The 20,782-nt window shown below is 42.6% G+C and overlaps 1 protein-coding gene across 4 annotated transcripts in view; it reads right to left on the minus strand.

Annotated features, from left to right (window-relative positions):
* Positions 1-20,782, minus strand: part of XPO4 (exportin 4) — a 124,876-nt gene that overhangs the window by 12,124 nt on the left and 91,970 nt on the right. For all 4 annotated transcript variants that reach the window (XM_053311016.1, XM_053311018.1, XM_053311017.1 and 1 more), the window contains 8 exons: positions 20,435-20,580; positions 14,788-14,965; positions 12,287-12,446; positions 9,617-9,786; positions 7,275-7,449; positions 5,947-6,240; positions 4,878-5,058; positions 3,071-3,189 (listed from right to left, as the gene is read on the minus strand). In XM_053311016.1, coding sequence (XP_053166991.1) covers positions 3,071-3,189; positions 4,878-5,058; positions 5,947-6,240; positions 7,275-7,449; positions 9,617-9,786; positions 12,287-12,446; positions 14,788-14,965; positions 20,435-20,580 — 1,423 coding nt within the window. The remainder of the gene's footprint in view (positions 1-3,070; positions 3,190-4,877; positions 5,059-5,946; positions 6,241-7,274; positions 7,450-9,616; positions 9,787-12,286; positions 12,447-14,787; positions 14,966-20,434; positions 20,581-20,782) is intronic.

A 20,782-nucleotide genomic window follows, 5' to 3' on the forward strand; every position in this document is an offset into this window, starting at 1 on the left:
CGTCATTTTGGCCCAAGAAAAACCATTTGTACAGTCGTGCTGTGAGACACTGTTTTTGCTGAGAACAGCACACACACACCTGCTGCTTTGGAGCACTTTGGTCTTTGCCTCTCACCTCCTAGTCAAAACAAGGCCAAGCTTGGAGCACGACAACGAGGCCATTAGCTCTTGGCTTGTTTTTGAACTGGGAGCGGGGGAAGTGAGAGTGAAACTACGTAACTAAGGCCTGAAACAGAGTATTGGGCAGAAGGGAAAAGACCTGAGTGGATACTGACGTCGACTGGAAACATCTAGGACGGAGAAGTCAACTTGGAAAACTGTTTTAGCAGGCTGTCGGCAGCGGGAGAGAGCATTTTATTCTGAGGCTTGCCTTTTGTATTTGTTTCTGTCCCATTCACTTACTTGCTATTGTATTTTGAAACTGCATACCTCTACTCAAGTGTGTGCCTTGACTTTGTCAAGGACTGTGTTCTGCTTTTGGTATTCTTTTTGTTATTAGCAGCAGAAGAGATAGTAGGGGAGACAAGAATCCCTCTTCTTCATTTTTCACTTGTCTGGGCAATCCTTGGCCTGGCCTAGCCAGGACCTAGCCAGGACCAGAGGCGTACACTTGTTGGGTGAGAAGCCCACTTGGTTAAAACATACATTCCTGGATGGCAAACTCCTCTCCCCATCAGCGGTGTCATACACATGACAGTCACCTCTGCACTGTGTCAGCAACAGTGTTCCCTCTCATAGGCGTAACTATAGGGGGGCAGGGGGGGCACGTGCCCCGGGCGCCACTTGGCAGGGGGCGCCAAAAAGTGCCCCCGCCAATTTGCCGATAAAATTTTTATTTATTTATGTATTTATTTTCGCAGAGCAATCCCCCTCCCCCGGCGCCCCCCCCCCCCCATTGGCATTGCTCATCCAGCACTGGGCGCCGCGGCGTCTTCGTAGTCCAAGTCTCTGACTCTCGCTCCCTGGCGCGCCCCGCCGCCCCGCCACCAGTCGCGCACGCGTCGAGAGGAGGACACGCACCAGAGCAAACTTCCTGAACAACTCCCTCTTTTGAACAACTTCCTGAACGCCCGAACCAGTTCCCCTTTTTGCTCATTCAAGTCCTTCCTCCCCTATAATCTAACCACGTTTTAACTGAAAAGGTTCAGGGAGGGGGAGATGGGGGGATGTGGAACCTTGGGTTCCACATCCCCCCCATCTCTCCCTTCCTGGACTTTTTCACTATGTAATGCAAGCTAATTTAATTATATGTCATCATCAAAATGGATTAGCTGTTTCAGCCCATCAGGAAAGTCTAAACCTCCACTGATTTAACTAACCAGACTGAAAATCAGATGAACAGAGAATGTTTTAATGGAAGGTGGTATATAAATGTAACAATAAGTAAAACTATCATTAGGAGCAATTAGTGATTACTTAAACATTGGTGCTGCCAAGCAATTTGTAAATAAAACTAGAAGCCCTTTGAAAATAAGCTGGAATTAGTTGTAGGTTGGGCAGGGGGTGAAAGTATATACTTCTAAACATTTATTGTTAAATTTATATACCACCTTTCATTAAAAACAACCCCAAAGCGGTTTGGTTTTAGTCATGGATTTTAATTTTAATTGCTCTTTTTGTCAATGTGATGAAGATTAGTTAAATCTGAGTGGTCTTAGGCAACCAATGTTGCATCTGAAATGCCATTTCATTTTTTATTGTCATAAATACTCTCCAACCAATTTAAATAGCAAAGGTGTATATTATCGCTTTATTCAATTGCAGGGAATCTCAAAAAAGCAGGATTTGCAACTAAGGCAGTGCATATCTTCTCTAAAATGGGAAATGGCCCTTTTATAGTTTTTCTAACTTTGAAATTGTAACATAAAACAAAGCATAAATGCATAAATGCTTCCCCCTCCATTTGAAACCTTTTCTGGTGTAAATAGCGCACGGTTTTGGAAAAGGGGAGTCTTTCTTTAACAGCGGGAGAATAAGGAGTCTTTAGCACTATCACCCTAGTCCCTCGAATTACTTTGGAGTCCTTGGTTTTCGCTTTGTTAAAATACAGTCACTCACAAGGGAAAGTCAGGAACAGAACCAGGGCGTGAGGGAGGGGCATCATAATCATAATAATCATCATTGCATCATAATTCTGATGTTTGAGATACAAGCCAACTTCACAGGGTTGTTGTGGGGAAAAACCTAAGTATGTAGTGCATTTTGAAATTTTTGGTAATTTTTGTAATTTTTTAAATTTTTAAAATAAAAGTTTTCTGAAACATGTGTGTCAGTCAGATATATGTTGGGGGGGGCGGCGGTGGCGCAATTTCAGTGCTTGCCCCGGGCGCCATTTTCCCTAGTTACACCTCTGTTCCCTCTAACAGGGATCCCCAAAAGTTATTGACTACATCTCCCATAATCTCCAGCCAAAGGCCATTGCAGTTGGGGATGCTGGGAGTTGTCGTGAACATCATCTGGGAATCCCTGTTAGAGGGAACAACTGTCAGCAAACTGGTCAGCAAAATATTTGACTTCGACCAAAGCTTCACACAGGCCAAACCAACAATTAGCCACGGAGCCATTGAGGGTCGATGAAAGCTGTCGCTGGCTCCCAAGTCTTGCAATGAAGAGCACTGCTTTAAGTAATATTTCCAAAATGCTATAGACTTTGTTGAGCACATTGCTGGAGCACACTCTAAAGCACAGGGAGAACAAGAGAAGAAATCGGAGAGATCTCTGTGAAGTTCAGGAAAAGGGGACCATTCTAGGATTGGACTTGCCTTCAAAAGAGTAGTCAGAAACAGTCCGGGTGAAGCCAATAGAGCATTTTTGTCAATTGCAACAGGCTTAAATAAGGAGAAGTAACTTTCTGAGGAGCCAAAGCAACCAAAGATGTGAGCACATTGGTGGTCAGATAGGAACTTAGGGAAATGGGCACTGAACTGCCAATACCAACAGACGTGGAGCATGCACAGATGGCAGTTGTTGGCACCACTAGGAACTAACGAATTTTACCTGAAGTATTCTGCGCAGGTGCAGAACCCATATTTATGAGTGTCAATGGATCATGATCTAGATCTATACTTACTTTTAGCAAATCTTGGGACATTAAGGGCAGGATTAGATTCACTCCATATAAAACTACATCTGCTGCTGACACAGACCTGCCTGTGGCTTGCCCAGGTTCATGTCCCCTAAACACTTCATCTAAAGGAGGGGGGAGAAAGAAAAAGAGATACATCACATTTTACATTTAGCACATGAAGACACCACACATTATCCTACCCAAAATTTCATCCTGAACTTCAAACTTTAGCAGAGTTTGATATCTCTTTTTTATCCCTCCTGCCAAAAAACAACAACAACAACAACAACAACAACTGGAATTACACTAAAGCAATTGGAATTTGTGATCTCTATTTCAGCCATTTCTGAACTTGGCTTTGTGTATTTCAGTGTTCTTGCACCTCAGAGTTGCTAAGTAGTACAGTGAGGGGTATTAAACACATACCAGTTCTGCATGTTCTGTGTTCAGAGCTTGGTACAGATGTATTTTTAAACACTCGCTAACACCACAATGCAATGTAGAAATTTGTTGAATTATAGCCAGTGTATCTTTGGAATTAAAGACAGACAAGAACAAACTGAAACCCAGCTAGGAAAGGACAGAGGGCAACTCTGCAAAAGTGGAGAAGCATGAAGAATTTCAGCTAGAAGATAATCAGGAAGCTACCATATCAGACTAAAACAGCTTCAGTTACAAACTTTATGAAATGGGTATACAGTATTTTCTTCTGTTTCAGAGACTTCAGATTAAAAATGGTCTCGAAATAGACATTTTAGATGCATTTCAGAACAATGACCAATAATATGGCTAGCAGTCTACCTTGTGCTAACATAACTGTTTCATAGTTCAGAATATGGAATATGCCAGTTCTAGAAACATTCAAAGCTGCCTTATACCAAGTCAGACCATTGGCCTATCTAGCTCAGTACTGTCTACACTGACTGGCAGCAGCTCTCCAAGGTTTGAGGCAGCAGTCTCTCCCAGCCTTACTTGGAGATGCCAGGGATTGAACCTGGGACCTTCTGCATGCAAAGCAGATGTTCCGCTGGCGAGCTAGCCTGATCCCCTCCTACAACCCCATTCTAAACTGTTACATCTCAAACTGAGCACAATAAAGACAGAAACTAGGTGTTTCATACATTACACAAGAATAAACCAACAGGTAACCATAGCTAATCCCAGGTCTCGAACACATATGCTTTTATGACAAGAATGTTTTCCAAATATTTGTTGAACCATTATATTTTTATTTAATATTTATACCCCACATTTCAATTTGTCAAAAGTTCCAAGGAGGGCTCCAAATTAGCAAGACCAGTGCACAATATTAACATATCAAAATTGTAAAAACTAAACATCACAAAAACAGGTGGGAAGCATATGCCATTTTTGAGCCATTTTTGGAAGGGCAGTATAGAAATCAAATAAATAAAAAATAAATAATATGATCAACAAAATAAAAACCATATAGCAGAACCCAAGAGCAGAAGTAAAAAAACAACCAACCAAAAGCAAAACCTCTCAAAGTCACAATTAAGTTAAATATAAGCAAATTAGTCGGAGCCAGCCAAACATCCTTGGGGAGTGAGTTCCACAACTGGGGTAACCAAAGAGAAGATTATTTCCCTGGTGGCAACCCATCAAAGGGAGGAAAACCTACAGAAGGGCTTGCAATAAGATCTCAGTGACCAAGCAGGTTCTTGTGGGGAAAGGCTTCAGATATCCAGGCTTATGCTTTAAAGAGTTGGGTTTTGTTTTGCTTTTTAATGTTTAAAGGGGCCCTTAGGAGCAAATACCTGATGTTTTTAGTTCTGGGTTCCCCACTCACCTGTATCACTGAAATCAATAAATTCTTTTGAAAGTAGGTTAGTAAGAAGTTCCATAATGAGAAGAAGATCCTGATATTGGTCCTCTTCTGCTGTGACATCTATTCGTTGTCTACCCAAGTTATTCTTGGAATATACTTGAAGTAAGGTCAGACAGGCTTCATATAAATTCATGGCTTTAGACTGCAAAGAGAAGAAAAAACAGTTTGATAAAGGATGTGTGTTAGCTTAAGTTCACAATGTATGTAACCAGCTGCGACTTGGTAAACCTGATTAAATAAAAAGCATATGATCAGTATGCAAAGACTTACTTTAGATTTGCTAAGGGATTGGACTCATGCTTTGGGATTTTTGACTTACTTTCTTTAAAAACAAATTCCAAGACTGTAGCTAAGTAAGACTATTGCAGCAAAAATAAGACAGACCTACAGGATCTAAAAGAACAAATGTACAGTACTGTGGCATAATATTTCATGGGCCAGGGCCTACTCTGTCATACACATTTATCTAATGTTCACAGATTTTACACAAACACACACAATTTGCTATGCAGAGCACAAATTCAAACAAGATCCAATCAAAAGGGTAACATGCCCAGTCAGAGTAGGTGTAACCAGTTCCAAATTGGCAGTGAATAGACAAAACAAGTTGAATGATGTACAAAAACACCAACCAAGAGACAATTGCCACCTATAGTGAACAAGTTACTCCATGTCTCCATTCAGCTCAATAATGCTAAATCTGCACATTAATTCCAACTCAGAAACTTCACACAGAAGTCTCCTTTCAAAACTTTTTTTGCTGAAATATGGCAGCTTTCAATTTATTTAATGTCCAGGAACATTCCTACTGAAAACAGAACGCTGGACTAGATGGTCCTTTAACCTCATCCAGTAAGGTAAGTAATATTCTCAAATGAATGGACAGGTAGAATGAGGAAAGGCTGAAAAATCCAACATGTGTGTATTCAGAGGAATTAGATATGCTGAGTATCCACTTGTATAGACTTGCAGTTTTTATAAATTACACCCTACATCCAGACCCTCTAAGAGTATTTGTAGTACTATTTACCTCTCCAAGATAACATATTTGTTTATGTGCAACTTCCACAAAAACTTCTATGATGAGGTTAACAGTCTCTGGCGTATTCTTGTACACCTCCATTAGTCCAATGCAATTGTTGAGGAAATCCATTAGAAAATTAAAAAGAATTGCTACATTGTCTATCTGAGTTGCCTCAGCAATACCACAAAGTGCCTCTAAGGTGGCAGTGATTTCCTGTTTCACTTCCTCTTCTTGGCAGATCTGTTGGAAGTTCTCTTGGTTTATCACATTCAAAAATCGCTGTTGAAGTGGCTGAAGAACCTAGAGAGCAAAGGCGAGAAAATGTATCCCAGATTTACAGTTTCATGTTTCATATTTCTAATTAAATAGAAATATGAATACACTGCAGATATTAACATGTTATTAACATATTCAGTAAGGAAAAGAGTGCACTTCTCAGAGAGTACTTCCCTCCACCCAAAAACGTCTCCTTCAAGTTTAAGATGAGCCAGTGACGGCATACTTCATGCTATAAGTTATTTGGAAACAGGACTAGCCTCTGCAAGAAGCAGTGCCTTTTTTATTGTAGCCCCAGAGCTCAAGAATGCCCTTCCACAGGCTGTCTGGTTATCTCCCTTTTTCATCTCATTTCTTAAGTTATCTGCTGAACAGAATTCTGTTCCATTCTTCCTTTGGGAGTTTGCCTCCTTTATTATTTTTATGATCATCTGCTGATGTTTTTTTATGGAGTTTGACAATTTAGGGTTTTGTTATTTCAATATTGATTTTAGTTAAATACCATGTTGGTAGCTCAATGCTGAAAAGCAGCAGCAAAGTCCTGTAAAAAGAGCAAGCATGAAGTATGCACATGTATAATTAGGGTTAGGCTTTATTTTAATCTTATATAAATATACCACACACAGCACTTAAGACCAATTATTCTAGTAAACCAAAATATTATTCATCCTGAAGGTTCTCAGACTAGAACATAAGAAAGTCAGCATGTGTAACTTCTTCACCTACAATATCTGTGAAAATAGACTAACACATACACACACTCTAATTTCACATTTAACTTCTAATTATGTTAGTAGTCAAGAGTTGATGCTTCTGAATGGATTGTACAGTTCAACCAAGATGTTCTTGAAATAATTAAGTTTACATAGATCCAAGTTAAATGTCAGAGTGCTAACATTACCTACTTGATATTCTATAAATAATATCAAACAATCAGAATTAGAAAGAGAGCAATTCACCACTCGAAAATCTAAGTTAATATAGGAACTTTTAAATCAAGAATTCTGGCTTGATGACTTCAGCCATGTTGCTTTCTGAAGCCATCCAATTAATCTTACCTCTGTCCAGTACTGCTGTTTGAGATCTGTGTCCATATGAGCAAAACCTCCTAGAACTAAGGCTTTCATTAACGTTCGCTGCACAGAACTGGACAAAAAGTGAAGAGGTGGCGTCCGCCTGGCAAACTGCTTTGCTAAGTTCCACCAGTTTTCACATTGAATTACTAAATTTGCCCTAAGAACAGAAAGATATTTAGACCCAAGAAAAATGGTTCAACTCAAAGAATTCATTTCTGTATTTAAAATATCCAGCTTCTACTTGTGCACACAATTCCTTTATGCTCCAAAGTTTTCTCTAGAAGAAATTTGCTAGTTTGATTTTTTTCATAAGTTTTTAATGAGCAAGGGAATCATCCTCTCTGTACATGATGTGTTGCCAACTGATGTCCTGCTCGTGAGAATATGGGAAAATATGGGTAGAAATAATGCAGACACACTACTCCACATGTTCCACAGTAGTACAAGAACAGAAGGTGGGCTGTGCACTCACAGAGAGGCTGGTGTTGACTTTTTCCGCAACCAAGCACGTGTGGAGACCCTTTTCGCTGCCAGGGAAATGATCCCTGAAGGCCGTGCAAAGTCAAAAGGGCTTTGGGAGGGAGGGAAGAGAAGCAAAGATTGCTTCTCCATGCATGTCAGGCTGCAGAAAAGGCCTTAGCCTCAGCTACTCTCCAGTCTCTCTGCAAGCACGTAGCCCTTCTCCCTCCCCGTGGAACATGTGGGCCACTGTCCGTAGTTGCCCCACTCCACAACTACCCTACTATAGAATATCACATGTATGTTTCCTATGAAAGGGCACTGTACATAGGTTCCCGGAAGTTTCCCATCTAGGCACTGACTAGACCCAGACCTGCTTAGTATCAGCAAGGCTGTTGCATCATATGCTTTATAACCAAGCCTTGGGAATGTGTGGTATGGTTAACTGTCACAGAATGGCACTTGTCAGGTTTGTGGACATAAACAGTTTGCAACTATGTGAATTCTGGACCTTAGAATAAATAATGTTACCTAACCTGGAGTATATTATAGTTGACCAACAGTGTAACCTTTGCAACTCTGACCAGACAGCCAATGGATGCATCAATCAGCACTGAACCTTTTCTTTTTTAATCACTAGATAGAATGCTATGACTCTTTCAGTCCGGTTCAGCTGATATGCATCATATGTTTATAGTATTTTCATAACTTACAGCTGGATGTGTGAACTAATCTCAGTGAAAAGCATTGTGTTATTTTTTATTCATATTTATATGCCATCTAATATACAAATCTAAAGATACTATATTGGGCAACATGAAAGTTTTATCTGTAGCATTAGTTCCAAGATGGCTCATTCATACAGGCAAGTAAGTCATCAGATCAAGCGATGAACATATATGTGTACACCAGCCATGAAACTACTGAGCACAAAACAATCCAGGTGTTCAGAATTAATCTTGGACTCAAAATCAAGAACTGGTAGACTACTAGGTGACTCAACTCTGATTACTCCCCTAACACATACACATACCACCATTACCAGCAGTTTTAAGATAATATATCTGAAGAATATTAAGAGACTAGCCAACCCCACACAGAGCATCTGTGTGGTGCTTTGGGGCCGGCTGTTTCCCCCTCCCTCCTGCCCCGGTCACTCCTCTCTTCCCCTTCCCTCTGGTCCACGCTCTCCAGCCCTCCTCCCCTCCTGTTCCTCCCCACTCACAGAGCTGCGGTGGCCGGCCAAGAAGGGCCACACCGCTGCCGTTTTTTCTCCCTCCCTCCTGCCACCTCTCTCCCCCACCCGCTGCCCGCCACCTTTCTCTCCTCCCACCTGCTGCCCGCCGCCTTTCCCTCCCCCTGCCCTCTGCCTTTCTCTCCCCCCGCCCGCTGCCCACCGCCTTTCTCGCCCACTGCCCGCCGCTGCCTTTCTCTCCCCACTACTCTGCTGGCCGGCCGGCCACCACCGGCACTTTCTTCCCCCTCTCCTCCTCAGTCCTCACTTCGGAACTCTTGCATCGTGTCGTCGCGAGAGTTCCACCGCCAAATCCTGGGCACGCATGTCCCAAGATAATTAAATATATAGAATATAGAAGCCCACTCACCCCCTCTGGCGCCAGGGCCAGGCCAGGGCCAGTCCATCCCATTGCCTCCCACCTCCCAGCCCAGGCTGTAGCCAAGATGGAGGGCCCCTCCTCACAATGGCTTGGGCACCAGCCAATCAGGTGCCTCCGCCGGCCAAACGGAGCTCAGTCAATCAGGTGCCTCCCTCTCCGGCAGGCATTGCCTTGCCACATCCCAACGCTGGCTGGCTAAGAGAATTAATTATTAAGAGATATTCCCCCACCCCACTCCATTTCACTTACCTCTCTCTTCTTTCTACCAGCGTTACTAGCAATTGCACAGTGTCATTTGCAAGATCCTGCTCAGAACTCCACACTGAAAGGTTACTGATTACTTTCTCCAAGAGGTAACCCACAATCCACTGAGAGCCCTCTGTGTCAGCACCAAATGCTGTATTGAATGGTAGGCTGATCTGTTTAAAGAAAGAAAGTGATCATGCTTTACAAAAAATAACGGCAAAGTACAAAGGCTCTGCTGGGGAAGGGCTGTAGATTAGTGTTAAAGCACCTGTTGTGCATCCAGAAGAGCCCATGTTCAGTTCTTAGTGTCTACAGGTAGGGCTGTGAAAGACCCCTGCCTGGAACCCTGTAGAGCCACTGTCAATAAATGGTTAGCATTCAGAGGGGTAACTAATGCAAGCCATCTCCATTCTCTCCTCTTCATTGGAGTGCCTCAAAAAGCCATTCCTGAACAATTATTTCTATTCCTGAACAAGGATATCTATTTCTGGGAATTAAACACTCCCCCCCCCACAGAAACAGTAAATCCTAAACTCTGCTCATGGAAGGTGCCTCTGTGCTGGGGATTTCCCACTCCACTGCACCCCCCTCCCTGGGATTCCCGAGGGTCTCTCAAACCTCAGGAATGACTTGGGGGGCGGGGCTCAAGGGACTGCAGCGGAGGAACAGATGGCTTATGCTGCCGCTGCTCTGAGTGCTACTTAGTGTAGACAATACCAATTTCCTACATGGATGGACCAATGGTCTGATTCAGGCTAAGCGTCTTATGTTTTTTCATTGAGCTAATCTTAATTTTAAGCATTTCTCACTTATTTTTGAAAAAGAGTGAGTGAGCAAGCAAGAGTGCATATAACACAGAGATATCTGCAGAGAACTCAGAATGTGACTGGTAGCTGTCTCACCCAAAGAAATATTAATACAGCTCTCTCAGTCTCAGATTTAAAAGAATTATGTACAACAAAGCATTCTCCCCATGAAAGTGAATCTTCCAAGATATTAGAGAAGTCATATACTATTTTTATAAAAGGAATTGTCAGTTTTGTTACCCAGTTTTGTTCTGTACACATGCTCTATACATAGAATACACTTCTCCCTGAAATTCCAGGAGAAGAGAGCTGGTCTTGTGGTAGCAAGCATGACTTGTTCCCTTAGCTAAGCAGGGTCCACCCTGGTCACATCTGAATGGGAGACTAGAAGTGTGAGCACTGGAAGATATTCCCCTCAGGGGATGGGCCGCTCTGGGAAGAGAAAAAGGTTTCAAGTTCCCTCCCTGGCTTCTCCAAGATAGGGCTGAGAGAGATTCCTGCCTGCAACCTTGGAGAAGCCAGTGCCAGTCTGTAAAGACAGTACTGAGCTAGATAGACAAATGGTCTGACTCAGTATTTGGCAGCTTCCTATGTTCCAAGCATTTGGGTTTTCTCTTGAAGAGTCAGTTAATCACAGTCATAGGAAAATCATAACAATGTTATTCCTGGGGGTGTCATCTATCCAAGTTTTCAAGTCACAAACTACTACTACCACTACTACACCGCTTTTGGAGAGGGCCAGTTGCTTTCCCCCTGCTAAATATAAGAGAATCACCATTTTGAAAGGTGCCTCTTTGCTCAGTTAGCAGAGGCCAAACATAAACCCGTGGTGTGTTTTGAGGTCCCTACTAGCTTCTAAACTGAGGTCCAATCTAAATAGCGCTCACTTAATTCAGAGGTATACAGTTCTGTTCCATATGCCTGAAAGGCATCATCTCATACTGTGCAGGAGGAGGCAATGGCAAACCCCTCCTGTATTCTACCAAAAGAAAACCACAGGGTTCTGTGGGTGCCAGGAGTCGAAATCAACTTAATGGCACACTTTACCTTTACCTTACAGTTCACTGTTTCACCTCAGTACTCTATATAACCCTCATCGTGTTGCATATGTAGACAGCTACATGTATTCCGATGACTTAAGCCACCTCCATATGGCAATACATGGTGGAATGTTTGAAGCTTTCACACATTCCAAGCTATTACCTAGCATGATCGTACCCCCTGTACACATGCGTACACAATTTTTGCAGCACTACCTGGTGCCCAGCTTTTGCATTCTAAGAAGAATCCACCCCTTTTTGTTATTTTTGTGGCAACTAGGGAGACATGTGGTTTCTTCTAGGAAGACAAAAGCTGGCCAGCACGTGACGTGAAAATCATGCAAGGTCCCTGTTGGGCATTCGTACAGAGAGTAAGATCATGCTAGGAACTAGCATGGAAGCCTGCATCACTGTGCATATGGGGAGTAAGATTGTGCTTGGAGCTTGCAGAAAGGCTTGGAATATCCTTCGCTTTACTGCTGCATGGAAGAGGCCTTGGGAACAGGTAGTGAGCAAGATAGTGCTAGGAAGAAGTCCCTGCTTCCCCTAGCAACTCCAAAAAGCTTACTGCAACAAACCTGAAACTAGATCAGTGTTCCCTTTAAGGCATGTGCATGTGCGAGCACTCGGATGTTTTTTAATGTCCGCTCAGTTAATTTTAGATCCCGCTCAGGCTGAATCAGGAAGGCCCCACTCTGAATGCAGGTGCGCACACACTGCCTTGATACTGCCGCCCAGAACAAAATTCATTCCGCACACAGATAAAAAAAATTAGAGAGGACACTGAACTAGCTGTCTGAATAGAAAAAGTATTAAAAGCATCTTACCTGGTCATACAGTTTTTCATCCACCAGGAGATAGGTTTTTGCCCACCGCTTAAGGAACCACACAATATCTTTTCCCATTTGTGGGCTCAGAAGGTGCGTTAAGTTTGCTCTTATTGCTCGAGACTCCACTTCTGAAACTCTTAAAATAGCAGATAATAACCTAAAGAAAATTAAATACACCAAGATTTTTCAGTGTTTTCCTTTCAATGTCTGTCTGTAACTCTCACACACACTTAATTGTCAAAAGTTTGGAAATAACTGAGAAACATGTTGTTCTCCAGCATTTCTTTGTGCAAGAGAATAATTTCCTCCCATTTCGAAGAATGAATTCTCAAGCGTCCTCTTTGCACATTCGGCCGCCAAACACTAGTATGCAATGCCTCCTCTTGGCCTTGGACTCGTATATGGTGAAGGATCATCTTCAACTTTTGAGCTGGGGCTCTCAGATTACTGCAGCAGGAAGAATTATTTCCCCAAGACCCTGACAATCAAATCTCACTGGAGCCTTGCTGACAGTACTTAAAGCTTCCCTTGAAACAGTATACCAATGTTTTTGTTTAAAAAATCACTATTGCTTATATTGGTCCAAAGCTGGGTAGATCTCTCAGGATCCACATCTGTCTCTAAGAGGCAGGCAGATACTAAACATTTTTCATTGTTTATTGTTGCAGTGATAAAGCATACAACTAAGAGAAAAGCCACTTCACACAAATAGGGGAGAAAGAGAAGCCATAGCTTGATTGCAGAATGCATAATTTGCAAATTTAAGGTTCAATCTCCAGTTACAGGATAGTAGGGGCAGACTTTTATCCAAGAACGTGGAGAGCTCCTACCAGTCATAAGACAGTGCTGAGCTAAATGGGTTAGTTATCCAACTACAAGGCAAGTCTTTGTACCTTTGTGCTTGCAGTGGGTCCACAAGGAGTCTCTGGATGATCTTTGAATGGGAGCCTGTTCTTGTGGATATGCAATGAACGCATACCTGGGAAGTAACTACGATTCTCCTGAATGTATTCACCCCTTATGCCTAGGAGGTTGTTTAATCTTGTCTATCTCAAAGGAATTTAAAGGGCCGACAAAAGGAAGTACTTTTTCACACAACAAATAATCAACCTATAGAATTCTCTGCCACAAGATGTGGTGACAGTCAATAGCCTGGATGGCTTTAAAAGGGGTTTAGACAAATTCATAGAGGACAGGTCTATCAATGGCTACAGGTCCAAGGGCTATAGGCCACCTCCAGCCTCAGAGGCAAGATGCCTCTAAGTAGCCAATGCAGGGCACCTAGTGGGCCACTATGTGAAGCAGTATGCTGGACCAGAAGGGCATTGGGCCTGATCTAGCAGGGCTTTTATGTTCTTATGTATGTTTCTTGGGATTTTATACTATTTCCAGCACCATATTTGCATATGGATGGAAATACACCTTCATTGTTCCCAGTTTCATTTCTCAAACCATTAGAACATGGAAAATACTATTTCTATTGCTACTTTGACAATGTAACAGGACAGTAAGCCCACCCCACTGCATGTAGAAACTAGTGGTCTAACCCCAGGATGGCAGTGCTTCTGAGAAAATGCTCAGCTCAAGGTGAATGAGATACTACAGCTGCATAATATCAAACTATGTTTAGCCTCAGGTAATAAGTTTTAATCCAGCATTTATAAAACCCAATCAATTTAGAAATCAAGTGCATAGTAATAAAAACATGCATGTAGTTTTTCAATGCTCAACATTAGCTGGGGGTGGGTGGGAAGTACAATGTTTAACATTATCTGTACTAAAACAGAAGATCTCAAAAATTAAATAGAAGACACCATCAGTTTCTCAGAATGAGATTCTGGACACTGCTATTGGTTCTCTCTCTTGTGAAGGACAGTTCAGATATTCCCCTTAAATGAACTGAACCACAGTATAGAATGCAATAGCACTTTTAGAAGCACATAATGAATTCTTTCAACTGCAGCCCTACAACTGAGAAGATCTGTTTTAATGAACAAAAAGCATTTGCTTTGTAATTTCATATTGAGAAACTTAGAGAATCTGGATATGCATGTTTCCTGTTCAAGACAAAATTCCGAGTAGTCATTTCTGCCTGGGTATGAACTATTTATTTCAATTTAAAGATGTAGCCATATCACCTGCACACATCCAAATTAACTTATGTCGCCTTCCTTTATAAGCTATTTACTTCCCTGTGACACCCAGCCCTCCAAACTTGATACTTCTGCCCACTCCAAGCTGCGCCTACACTGAAAACTTAACAAATATAATCTTTTCCCAGCACCTGAGGAACTTTTCCCCTCTCAAGTTTATTTCCTTGAACATCAGTTCCAGGTCACTATGGTCAGCTAGCTTGACACCAAGTCTATTTAACTTTAATCACCAATAGCGATATTTCACAATGCTTTCATGTTGATGTGGATTAATAATAGACTGCTTTATACCGTCTATGTCTGATTTGTTTTCAATACTTGGTATTAAGATACTAAATAAATTACCTAATAACAGAATCGGTTCTGTTGAACCCTGGAATGGAAGAGGCCTTTTCTCCTGGAGATCCAAGAATTTGAAGCGTTGTATTGATGTCAACCTCAGTTGAATGCTTAATGGAATACTCCATTATTTCTGGAGGTATTAGCGGAGTCTCTCCCTGAGTATCATTAGCTAAGAGGTAGCCTTAAAATTAAAAGCAAACAAACAAAAGAAAGTAGTGACCTCAGGTTACCTGACCTAGATTAAAAGCTGCTTTAAGGGCCATCACAAGAGATGCTGAGAGAACTGGCATCCACATTTCACTAAGTTCTATCATATGCTTGAGGTCTAACTTGTGGTTACAATTATGTATTATACAATGAAATATCACTGGGGTAGAATACTTCAGCATCTTAAGATACCACAGCAACTATAAACTAACTTTTCAATAATGTATTTCTTTGCTACACTGCAAATAAATGTGACTAATGCTAGTTTTAAATCTGATCATATTTCATTGGCACAGGATCTGTATCATAGGTTAACTTGAAATTTTTAAGAAGCTTTCATAACATCGACAGGCAAGAGAGACTTACTTTATTTCCAGCAGAAAGGTACAGTGCCTAGGAGCATCATATTTTTAAGATGATCCAGGAAACTACAGTCCTACGCGGACAGAGACTTCACATGGTAGTGGATCAAGATCATGCTGATCTGCCCCATTACTGTCCAATGATTGTATGCTGGATATCATATTCAAAGAGTGGTCTATATCTATTGGGGCCCGACATTCATAGCACCCACTAAGAATGTGATGTTCAACATTCATATGTCAGCTGGGTTCAAGAGGTGCATGTGACCTTAGCCACACCCCCTAATTACATGTAGGCACTATGCCATTTATATAGGACTTAAATAGTAAAGGGTCATTTACACAGGACTTAAGTAAACCTCAATGGAATTTTGACCATTTGTAAACAATCAAGGAGAAAAGACTCAGTAGGCCAATGGCACATGAATGAACATCACTGTAAATAGCTGAGCAGGACATTTAAATCCACAAAACCTCAGTGAAAAGTCTTTATCAAGGACTTTTCAGTATTAATACTGTCTCCCTAAAAACAGGACTCTAAATTAAGTTCTACTCTCAGCTTAACACAACTTTTAGAGAATGATATACCTGTGGAGAGAAAAATATTACTGCACTTACTGTGAAGTTCTTATTGATACAGTATATATTGGGATGAAGCTCCACCTACTAATGCAGGTAGGGTCAGAGTTTTCCTCACACAAAAGTGGCAAAGCAATTTCTTCCCAGAACTGATATAACTATCCACAGGGGTCAGGGGTCAAGGAATGTTGACTCAGTTCACCAGCCAGACAAAAATCTTACTGGTCAGATGGTTCCTCAAACTATGTTGGAACATGTGTGCTGCTGGAAACAAGTGACACCAGCTTGCCACACTGCATAAACACAACCATACCTGTTTACCTGGGAGTAAGCCCCACTGAATTCAATGGGACTTATTTCTGAGTAGACATGCATAAGATTGCACTGCAATTTAAGCACTATACTATACTCATTGAGTCTGCTGTAAACGTCACACACACACACACACACACACACACACACACACACACACCATTTTGAAGCAATCATGTTACAATCCTCCTATCAGTGGTGTTTTGTTGTTGGCTGGTGGGGGGAGCTTCTTTTTTATATATGTAGTGGGGATGCAGCCATGGAGGAAAGCAGAGGGAGAGGGAGAGGGGCTGCCTCCACAACTGGGCTCTGCTCACAGGGAAAGCCCAATTGTCAAGGCAAGCGCCCACCCTGCAAACGGCTTTTCTCTGTAGCATCTAGCCACCATGGAGGAAAGGAGGTCAGATGCACTTGCCTCTCCCTGTAGGCAGGTGCTCAGTCACAGAGGCTGCCTCTCCTCCACCCCGCTCACTTCCTGGGTCCCTGAGGCCTGGGTTCAAGCCTGAGGGTGGGGGGCTAACTCCACAATTGGGCTTTGCCTACTGGGAGAGCTCAGTCACAGAGGCAAGTGCCTCTCTGACCTGCTTTCCACCATGGCAGCTAGAGGCGACGGAGAAAATCAGTTTGGAGGCACTTGCCGTGGCCATTTGCCTCCCTCATTAGGCAGAGTCCAGTCATGGAGGCAGCCCCTCCTTTCCCTCAGCTTTCCTCTCTTGCAGCTTGGATTCCTCTGCAAGCATCCAAGCTGAGAAGGAAGCAGTGGGGGGGCCTCCCTCCATGAGTGACTGGGCTCTCCCCCATCCTCCACCCCAGTGCAGATAGGTGACCACTGCCTCTACCTCTTTCTCCTCTCCACCTCATGTCTCTCTGGCTGGATTTGCACTCCCCCACCTTCATTTTGCACTCATCACTGACGAGTAGATGAGTGCATTTCCTGAGCCCTGACTATCCAAAAGACTGAACTTGAAACAAGCCAACATTAGCATCTTGGTTCTTTTTAGTACTGAACAAAAACCACCTTAAGTGGCGCAGCAGGGAAATGATTGACTAACAGCAGAAGGTTGCCGGTTTGAATCCCTACCGGTATGTTCCCCAGACTATGGGAAACACCTATATCGGGCAGCAGGAATATAGGAAGATGCTGAAAGGCATCATCTCATTACTGGTAAACCCCTGCTGTATTCTACCAAAGAAAACAACAGAGCTCTGTGGGCGCCAGGAGTCAAAATCAACTTGAAGGCACACTTTACTTTAAAGAGAACAAAGAAAGGAAAAGAATGCTTCCTATAGGTCCTTAATCTAGGTGAATATATATTCTCTAAAGATCACATACGCAGAGCTTGATGGAATAAACTGCTCTCCTCTTGCCAACAAGCACAAAAATTCACAATAAATCTATTTTTTTCCTTCTCTGTTAGTAGGGGAAAGCAGTTTACATTAGGATGCTTTAGTGCAATATCATCCCAGGTGGCAGAGTTTCATTGTTCTAGGACCAAATTCAGTTCCTTCTTGCTGAAGAATAAATCTGTAGAGGCATAAGGATAAATTTCATCATGCTGCGCAAAGGCATAGGGAAACAATCAAGTGATAGACTTGCACTTCTAATTCATACAAGCGATAACCTGAAAGGCTACCAAACGTGCTACTCTAATAGAGTTTATTTCAGTACCCTGCATCAGATCACTTTGTCTTTGTTCATACAATCTCTCAACCATCTGTCTAAAGAAATCTTAAGATCTTCCTCCCACTGGAGACAATAAAAAGGTCTCTGTCTCTCTCTCTCATCTGTGTTGTGTAAAGTGCAGGGCTCTCCAGACATCAAGTACATACCAATCTTTCCATCTAGAATGGGCAGGGGTTTTTTTTGGTGGGGGGGGGGAGGGGGAGTAGTCTTTGTATCTTTGAAAGGTGAACATGACCTTTGAAATAAATATGGAACCTGTCCTGATAATCACCTTCTCCTGATAAAATGAAGCTATTTTGGTTAACTGATACCTTCTCAGTTAAAAAACTTTTTGAACTGAAGATACCATTACCAAGAAAACAGTCTTATGAGAACTCCCTTAGAGAATCCTTGCTCATAGGCCTTCAAACAAAAGACTTGTAAGGGAATGGAGAACCTCCACATTGGGAACCCATGAGCAGTGGGGAGTGCTTATCTGTTAAGCTGCTCCAAGGAATCTTTTAGTATGCAGATGAGACAAGAGACTTAGCAAGATCACAGCTGAGGCCACTAGCTGGGGAAAATAATTGCCTTTCTAGTGCTGGCACCAGCTTCTTTATCTAAGCCAGATGGAAGCAATCCTACAGTTTTGGAGGCTCTGTGGGTAAAACATGGTGATCCGATCATTAAGCAAAGAAGGCTTCTCACACAATCCTGTAGATTCTTTGCATAGCTTCCTTGTGAGATAACATGAGAGCAGAAAGAATTTGAGAATATCCTAGTTGATCTAGAGTTTCATTCAATAATGGTATTCATACAACCTGCGGGTAGGCAGGCAGGGCCCAACACTTTCCCCGCAGACAACAGTGTGCCTCCTCTTTGCACCCACACAATCCGTGCTGCTTAGAGCAGTGTGGATCTCCAGAAGCCCCCAGGTATCCCACGATGCACCACATGACGTGTGCTGCATTGGGGATACCCCCATGAGACAGATGCTCTAGGCTCCCATCTCTGTGTGTTTTCGGACTGCAAGCAGCCCAAGAATAACATCTAGTAGATGACCTGTGCAACACTAGCTTGGGGAATGCCCCCTTCCCACTTCCCCATTTAAACAAATAGGTAGCTAGAAGAAGCACAGCATCAAGAATGAGGTTTAAAAATCCCCACTCAGTTAGCACGACCTATTGTCCTTGACCTTGGCTAAAGGCCGGGCTTAGAAGTTGGGTTTGGCTGGGCGGGAGTGCCGGGATCCTTGGGACAGGTTCAGAGAGGAGCTCTTGGACTAGCTGGCCTACTGGACTTAGCGCATCAGCCTGCCTGGGGGAACTGGTCTACCCACCAACCCCAATCGGTAGACCAGCTCTCTCTGGAAAAACTGCTCTCCAAAACGGCTATTGAAACACTCGAAACGTTGCAAGGTTTGTTTTGTTTCGCACTCAAAACAGGCCCTTTATTTGAAGGGCATTTTGTTTCAAGCTCGAAATGTTTTGCACATCCCTACCCTAAACTAATGGTGGTGGCAGATAGGTCTCTACTACTCCCTGAAGATCTAGGATCATTGGATGGAAGAAATTAAAGCTGTGAACTTGCTGGGCTCTGGTCATTATACTGGAGCTGTAGGGAAACCTTGTTCACCACAGTGCAAGGAAAAACAATTCTGGGGGGTGAGAATGGGAGAAATCACTCTTCCATTTTCTGTCTGAAGATAACCTTCCTCATAACAGGAGAAGCAGCTTCATCCCAATATAAATTGCTCACTGCTCCTAACAGAGATATATTATATATTTTATGAACAGTGTTTTGGTACACTGCCCGTAAATCCAATTTTTTCCCCTGCAATCGATCCATAACAGAACTAAAATGCTTCTGTCATTCTTCCATGGGGCAAGAAGAAAGAGCTTTATAGCTCAGACCTTTGTTGTTTTCTAGTGATGTGCATTACAAAATATCATACTTCTAGGAAGCCTAAAAAGTCTCTGACATTTTTACTCATTTGAATACAGTCATCCCTTGCCAACCACGGTTTTACCAACCATTTTGAGTATATGGGAATAAGAAACTGTGACAGGTCTTGCCAACTGTGACCGAGTATATGCTGTTGCCAAGTGGCTTTTTTTTAGTGATGGGTGGGTGGTTTTCCCAGAGGTTCAATCTGTTCATTCTTCTTGGTGACTCTTGGCGATATTACAGGATTTTAAAAGCAAAATATCCTTTATTTTAGGTCTTTTTGCGGTCAGAGGTCTCCTAACCCGCTGTTTCCCATAGACTTTAATACCTTGCCGATGGCGAGGTTTTGCCAGAACGGCACCCTAGCGGTTGGTGAGGGATGACTGTATAGTGAAAGAAGGGTGTGATGTGTAAATAAGGTACACACACACACACACAACTTTCCAGTGACTCACGGTGGAGGTACCACCATTATGTACTATTGGTTACATAATTAAAAGCTAGCAGAGGATATACAAAGAAGGGTCAGTTTCCAATGGGTCATCACCAGTTTTTTAATATTTAAAATTTTTACACTCACCTGTGACTAGAATAAGCCAGTGAATATCCTCATACAGGTCATCAAGAATTTTACTGTCCATGGAGCCTGATCCTGGTGAGGCAATTAACTGCTGCTGATACCTGTGTAACTGGCCATGAAGCCTTGTCACTCTGTCTTCTAATAAGCTGAGGAAAAGCCATGGGCATTAAATTAATTTGGGGGGAAATTGTAAAAGTCATTCGAGTCTGTGAGATCTTGACCTGGGACCTGCACCTCCTTCCCCATTAGAGGCTTCAGAATAGAGGGGGTGGCAGTTTCCTTCACTCTGGTCTCCCTCTGTCCTGGACACTGGAGTCGCCAGTGGCCACTGAGGATTGCCCTTCTCTA

The sequence above is a fragment of the Hemicordylus capensis genome, chromosome 3 (genome assembly GCF_027244095.1).
Source record: "Hemicordylus capensis ecotype Gifberg chromosome 3, rHemCap1.1.pri, whole genome shotgun sequence".
Lineage (NCBI taxonomy): Eukaryota > Metazoa > Chordata > Lepidosauria > Squamata > Cordylidae > Hemicordylus > Hemicordylus capensis.